The 7,649-nt window shown below is 31.6% G+C and overlaps 1 protein-coding gene across 1 annotated transcript; it reads left to right on the top strand.

Moving 5' to 3' along the window:
* Window positions 1-2,436: 2,436 nt before the first annotated feature.
* Window positions 2,437-7,346, top strand: LOC133830060 (probable inactive purple acid phosphatase 27). Its single transcript, XM_062259964.1, has 12 exons — window positions 2,437-2,729; window positions 4,363-4,454; window positions 4,565-4,640; window positions 4,733-4,855; window positions 4,939-5,031; window positions 5,128-5,257; window positions 5,355-5,436; window positions 5,527-5,662; window positions 5,766-5,968; window positions 6,064-6,189; window positions 6,269-6,578; window positions 6,871-7,346. The coding sequence occupies exons 1-12, from the start codon at window positions 2,511-2,513 to the stop codon at window positions 7,174-7,176; spliced, it is 1,896 nt and encodes a 631-aa protein (XP_062115948.1). The 5' UTR covers window positions 2,437-2,510; the 3' UTR covers window positions 7,177-7,346.
* The last annotated feature ends 303 nt before the right edge of the window (window positions 7,347-7,649 follow it).

Genomic DNA, 7,649 nt, shown 5'->3' with positions numbered 1-7,649 from the left:
GTTTGAAAAATGTAGTACAAATATTTTTTCAATTATGTATCTTCAAATACTAGCATCTTTTACTTTTATTAAAAAATATTAAAAAAATCCATAAATGAATCAATTAACAAATTTAATCAATGTTAAACATTCTATCATTTATAGAAAAAAATTGTTAAATAAACATCTAATTAATGTTATTATCACTTATATTAGCAAAATTAATTAATGCTTAACATTATACCATCTATAAAACTCATTTTTTTTTATAAAAATCTCCAATTAATCTTATTGTAAAAAATAATTGAAGCCAAACATTCTACTGTCTATTTTTTTATTAAAAAATTTAATTAATATTATTTGAATTCTTGGCCACTCTAATACACTATAAAACCAACCATAAAAAAAATTAACGGAAGCAAAAATAAATGCAAATTACTGCTAATTTCGCCAAAAAAATATAACAAGCAAAAATTGATAATGCAAATAATATCTCTTTTTCATTCAACGATTTACTTAATGGAATCTAATATCATATTCTGCTCATGCCTCCAGTAATCTATTAGTCAAAGAAATAAACCTCAACATTGAAACTTAATAAATAAATTCATATAAAAATAATTCAAAGGTATCAGTTTTTGTTATGTTACACTATAACAGTTTTCTGCAAAATCTTGTATTAATTATTTACCAGCGCCCAACACATTACATAGCCAATTTCCTAAATAACTCTAATTCATACTAATTTATGTAAAAAATGAAAATAACAGGCAAAATTTAAAAATGCAAAGAATGACTCTTGATCATTCAATGATTGACTTAATATACTATAATACTATATTATATTATGCTCATACTTCACTAATTCATCAGGGAAAGAAATAAACCTCACTATTGAAACACTTAATAAACACATTGATATAATAATACTTCATAAGTATAAATGTTTGTTACATTCGACTATAATAGTGTTCCACAAATTGAATTATTAAATTACTTATTAACATTCAATTTATTACGTAGCCAATATCGTAAATAACTACAACTTCTTACCAAAATTACTGTAATATCCTCACCTATACAATAAAATGCACATTCAATTACCTTAATGCTCTTATTTTTCACTGCCACCTCCTCACACATTTTTCACCCGGTTAACATCACTGACTACTATAGGTCAAAAACAATATTTCACACTTGCAAAATTAGTGGGACCCACAGGTGGACCAAGTTCTGTGAGGGACCACAGAAAAAACATTTTTTTAAAATTTGGGATTTTTTTTTTATGTAAAAGTTAATATTTTTTTAAAATTGAGGTTCTAAGTATGGACCTAGCCTGTCTATACCTACTGACACATGACCCTACTTTAGGAAGTAAAGGACCACTAACACTTTTTTATTTTTTATTTTTATATATATCTTATTAATTGTTTTGTTCATATGTTATTTGGATTATGTGAAATGTAAAATTCTAATAATAATAATTTATAATATAATTAAAAAAAAATCATATTTGAGTTGAGTTATATAAATGTGAGTCAGAAAGAATCTGTGTAAGTATTTCGTTATTATCTAACAAATAATTATATTCCCACATACCCTACGTATCACGTGAATACTCAAATCAATACTAGAGCCAAATATATACATATATAAATTTGTTTTATTATTTGTAATTGTAATGCTAGCTCTGTCTAACTCAATTGACCTCTATATATTCACTATATCAAGCAAAATGAGTTTAATACATGATATGCCATAAATATATGGTCACAACAATATTGACATTTTCGCATATATAATATTTTATAAAATTTAAAAATTACTTGTTCTTATTTAAATTTAGGTTAGTTGTAATATTATACTACACATATGTGACCCAATAAGCAAACATTCATTTGAGTAATTATTTAGTTTTTTTTTTTCATTTTCTATTCATGAGATCTGGAAGTGAATCAGCGAGAGAGATATGAGTGTGTGAGCTGTGAGAGGGAACAATTTGTTATCAGGTTAGGTAGTTTGGATACAATGGTATTCACCAAATGATTTTTTTTTAGCAAAATTAAATAAAATAAGTTAATAAAGAGCATATTAAAAACTTAGTGTGACTAAATATTAAAACTAGAACAATAAATTACTTTTTTGAAGAAAAAAATTGAAACTATAAGATACCCCCACAATGTTAATATCTCTTTATAATATAACTAAAATAAGAAAAATATTTTAGTTGAATTATATATAAAATTGAATAAGAAAAAATATATATATATATATATATATCCGTAGTATTTCTTTATTTATAAATAATTATCCCTCAACATGCCCTACATATATATCACGTGTTAAATATGTACATATAATTGCTTCTATTTTAAAATGTTATTGCTCTCTCTATCTACCTAGCTCATATTTGACATCTATAAATAGACATTCATATATCACTATAAATCATCAAGCAAAAATGAGCTGAGTGTCTCTCTTTCACTCTTCCTCCATTTTCATCTCTCTCTATATATATATATACAAAAAAAATGGAAAAGAGTACTAGTTTGGAGTTTGTAGGGAAAATAAGACATGTTCTTAGGGCTTATTCAGTGCTGTATTTTGTGTTGTTTTTGGGGATGAGTGTGTGTGGATATGGAGATGATGATTATAAGCACCCGTTGTCCATAATAGCCATACACAAAACCCAGTTGGCTCTTCACATCTCTGCCTCTGTTGAAGCTTCCCCAAATCTTCTTGGCTTGAAGGTACCCCCCACGTGACCACTCACGTGCTAGCTACAACCATCTCTTATATAAATAAATATCTCTGTCTCTGTCTTCATAATAAATAATGATATTGTCTCACTACCAACCATGCACACATATTACTTACTAACTATAAATTGATACTACTTTTATAACCTACAAAATTTCTATTTATATAGACCTTTGTATTATGGAAGCACGTGCCAAAGGATATAAATACAAAATTCCTTTCTATAATGTATCTCCACTTGGTCTAAAAAAGATATAACTGCAGTAGAAATAAAGGAAAATTTTGTTTTGGCCCGATATTTTTCTCAAATATGCATTTGACTCCTGGGTCTTGTTAAATAACAATTTAAATTTTGTATTTTACAAAATGAATCAAAATAGTATCCTAGATCTGATTTCGGTCAAAATATTTTCAATTATAAGATCAATTATCATGTCGTTAATGATACGATGAGTTTATAGAAGTGGAGAAAGTGACCGAAGAGTTGAGAATGAAAGATTATATTTGAAATTTCTTTGACCAAAATTGAGTATAAAAGACTATTTTGATCTATTTTGTAAAGCACATGGTCCGATTTATCATTTAACAAAATACAAGAATCAATCGTATATTTGGAAAATACACGGGTCAAATTAATATTTTTCCTAAAAATAATAATAATAATAATTAAATGGGGAAGAATGAAAACACAATACATATAGAGAGAGAACATTTTAAAAGATTGTTTTTTTATTGTATATTATGCGAATGATTCCTTAAAATGTTAATTTATTTGATTTGTTCGTGTGTTGCTTTCTTATGATTCATTAAAATATTAAAATGTTATTTTTATTTAATTTTATAGCGTATATTTGACCAATTATTATTTTTACAATATATTAATATTTTGTCGTTTTCTATATTATTTGAATTGAAAACTTCAGAATAGATGTTGTACAGCTGTACTTCTGTCAGACTGCATTTTGTTTTCATGATTTGTCGTTTGAAAACCATCGTCGGTTATTAAACTTTATTTCGTTTTAAAATAATATTGTCGTTTACTATACGTTACGTCGTTTTCAGAACCATTGTCGTTGCTTAAAATTTATGTCGTTTTTAAATAATATTGTCGTTTACTACACATTACGACGTTTTCAGAACTATTGTCGTTTCTAAAACTTTATGTCGTTTTAAAATAATTTTTTCGTTTACTACACGTTACGTCGTTTTCAGGACCATTGTCGTTGCTTACTTAGTATGTCGTTTTTGAGTAATATTGTCGTTTATTAACTTTACGTCGTTTTCAGGTTTCTTACATTTTATGTCGTTTTGTAATAATATTGTCGTTTACTACACATTACTTTGTTTTCAGAACATTGTTGTTGCTTACACTTTTATGTCATTGTCGTTTTGTGTGTTTTTCTCTGTCGCCCCTCCCCAATTTCAAAACTGCACATCCTGTGTTCGAAAAAAAATAGGGTCAACATAAGCAAAAGACGTTTGTGATAGGAGCAATATGTTCAATAAACGACAACAACAGTGAAAACAAGTTCTTAGCAAACGACAGTAAATTAGACGAGTACGACAAAACATTAACAATTTTGAGCTGCATGTTTCTAATAATCTGACGATGATTTATGATAGGGGGAAGATACCCAATGGGTAACAGTGACTGTAGAACACCCTGAACCATCTTCTGGTGATTGGATTGGAGTTTTCTCTCCTGCAAATTTCAAGTAAGTATATATATGCCAATACATCACACAAAGTCGACAAAGATCTCATTATATATTAAGCCATTTATGTAAATATATATTTATATTAATGTTTATATACGCACATGCAGCTCATCAACTTGCCCACCCATCGACCCAGATAATTGGAAAATCGGAAAACCATACATGTGTACTGCCCCAATCAAGGTTGATCTCTTTGCTCTATCAACTCAAGTTTTCTATAAAAACTTCTCTTTTGAAACTAACTTTGATTTTTTTTTTGTTATTATATTTTTTAGTTCAAGTATGCGAATAATTCCAACCCAAATTATGCAAATACTGGGAAATCTTCTTTGAAGTTCCGGCTCATAAATCAGCGGGCAGACTTTTCTTTTGCTCTGTTTTCAGGCGGTGTTTCAAATGTGTGTTTCTTTGGTTATTATTTATGTTTATATATATAACACTAAAATTTACACTAACATAAATGTTCAATATATTGGTGCAGCCAAAACTGGTGGCCATTTCAAATCACATAGCATTTTCCAATCCAAAGGCACCTCTCTATCCACGCCTTGCTCTTGGGAAGGCTTGGGATGAAGTAAGTAAACCAAAAGGTCCTTCTAAACTAAATCTAGCTATGTTTATTTTGTCTGCTTTTGAGCCTAAAATATTTCAATTTTTTGGTTTTCATTAGATGACAGTAACTTGGACAAGTGGATACAACATAGACGAGGCTGTTCCATTTGTTGAGTGGGGTCTTAAGGGAGAATCCAAAGTGAGATCTCCAGCTGGGACATTGACATATGATAGGAGCAGCATGTGTGGTAATATACAAATATGATCTTTTGACTACTAATCCATTTCATTTCATTTCATTTCTTTTCTTTGATTATGATTATGATTATGATTATGATTTTTTAGGTGAACCTGCAAGAACTGTTGGCTGGCGTGATCCTGGTTTCACACACACAAGTTTCCTCAAAGACTTGTGGCCAAACTCTCAGTATGCGTCTCAAGAGAATTTAAGCTTTTCAATCATCACTAATTAATAGTGCTGTTGTGATATATATGCAAATCTCTATTCTCTATGCAGGTACACATATAGATTGGGTCATCGTTTATTCAATGGAACATATATATGGAGCAAGAAGAACTTTTCCTTCAGAGGCTCCCCATATCCTGGACAAGACTCTTTACAGCGTGTTATTATATTTGGCGACATGGGAAAGGTAAATATAGAAAAGTAGAGATTTTGAGGCATATCTGTTAACAGTCAACGTCATGTGCTGTGGTGGTTTTCATGGTTTTTTTCTTTTCATTATGTGTATTCAGGCAGAGCGTGATGGTTCTAATGAGTACTCAGTGGAGCCTGGTTCACTTAACACCACTGACCAACTCGTCAAAGACTTGAAAAACTATGACATAGTTTTCCACATTGGAGATATGGCCTACGCAGATGGATACCTTGCCGAGTGGGACCAATTCACTGAACAGGTTGAGCCTATTGCATCAGCTGTGCCTTACATGGTTGCAAGGTTGGTTGGTTTATTGTAATTACAAACAAATGCATGCTCATCCAATTAATCCCATAATGCTTTGGTTGCTGAATCTTTTGGCTTGGTTTCTGCAGTGGTAATCATGAACGAGATTGGCCCAATTCAGGTTCCTTCTTCACACCTTTGGATTCAGGTGGGGAATGTGGTGTTGTAGCTGAGACAATGTACTATGTCCCAGCTGAAAACCGAGCTAAGTTTTGGTAAGCTTTTGAACTTTCCCATCAGGTTAAGATTGTTATGTATGTGCAGTTTGAACAAAGTAGATTTGTCTTGTTTTAGGTACTCGGCGGATTATGGGATGTTTAAATTTTGCATAGCTGACACTGAACATGACTGGAAGAAAGGCTCAGAACAGTACAAGTGGATTGAGAAATGCCTTGCCTCAGCAGATAGACGCAAACAGCCATGGTTGATCTTTGCAGCTCATCGTGTACTTGGATATTCCTCCAACTCTTGGTACGGCAGGGAGGGCTCGTTTTCGGAGCCCGAAGGAAAGGATGACCTCCAAAAGCTTTGGCAGAAATACAGGGTGGACATTGCCTTCTTTGGACATGTCCATAACTATGAAAGGATTTGCCCCATTTACCAGGTATGCACATTTTGTTTATATTGTTTCTCATCATGACAATTAATACCAGGAGGAGCGTTTTGGCTGCATGTATATATATTCTGCTCTTCAATGATACAAGCAACAAAACGAAAAGCAAAGAAATGTTAAGACTTGAGAATCTTGGGCCATTTCATTCCTAGCGAATTGGTTTTGAATTGGAATCTCATTGAATCTTAACACAGCTGGCAACAAGAGTTGATTACAGTCTCTCTTTTCAAAATGGTACATTAATTCAGTCTCACTACTAATCTTGGTAATGTTGGTGTTGCAGAGCCAATGTGTAAACACAGAAAGATCTCAGTATTCCGGTGTTCAAAATGGAACAATCCACGTCGTGGTTGGCGGCGGAGGACGCAGCTTATCAGACTACAGCTCACTCATCCCAGTTTGGAGTTTGTACAGAGACCATGACTTTGGCTTTGTCAAACTCACGGCGTTCAATCACTCCTCACTTCTGTTCGAGTACAAGAAAAGCCGTGATGGTGAAGTCTACGACTCTTTCACCATTTACAGAGAGTATAAGGATGTCTTGGCTTGTGTCCATGATAGTTGTGAGCCTACCACTATGGCAAATTAAATAATTTTAGTTTCTCTAACTTATCACCATTAGCAAGTACCACAATTATGATGGTGTAAGTTTTTGCCATTGTCTCAAGGGTCATATATATGTATGAACGAAGTGTGATCTTAAGGTGCATTTTATCACCTTGTTAGCAATGAGAAAAATCATTGTGCTTTTTATCTTTATATTCATTTTTATGTTTATTACGAAAACATAATCCCAGCCAAAATTAGAATTATTTTACCATGTGAAAAGGATAACTACAAATGATTTATAAGTAGTGCCAATAAAATTCATGATCCCTGGTTCACACTCAAATCAAATAATAAACACAAATTCACTCACGTACGCCTGACTCCATTTCTTTCTCACCCCAAGTTCAACCAACTCTATTCCCTTCTTCCCTTTGTTCATTTCTCTCTCTCTCTTTCATTTTTCTTTAATTATTATCATATTTTCCTCTGTTCCACTTTTTTCTTTTTCCATTT

Source organism: Humulus lupulus, chromosome 4 (assembly GCF_963169125.1).
Source record: "Humulus lupulus chromosome 4, drHumLupu1.1, whole genome shotgun sequence".
In the NCBI taxonomy this organism is placed as follows: Eukaryota; Viridiplantae; Streptophyta; class Magnoliopsida; order Rosales; family Cannabaceae; genus Humulus; species Humulus lupulus.
The sequence above is the reverse complement of the archived record's forward strand: the minus strand, read 5'-3'. Positions and strand labels throughout refer to the sequence as shown.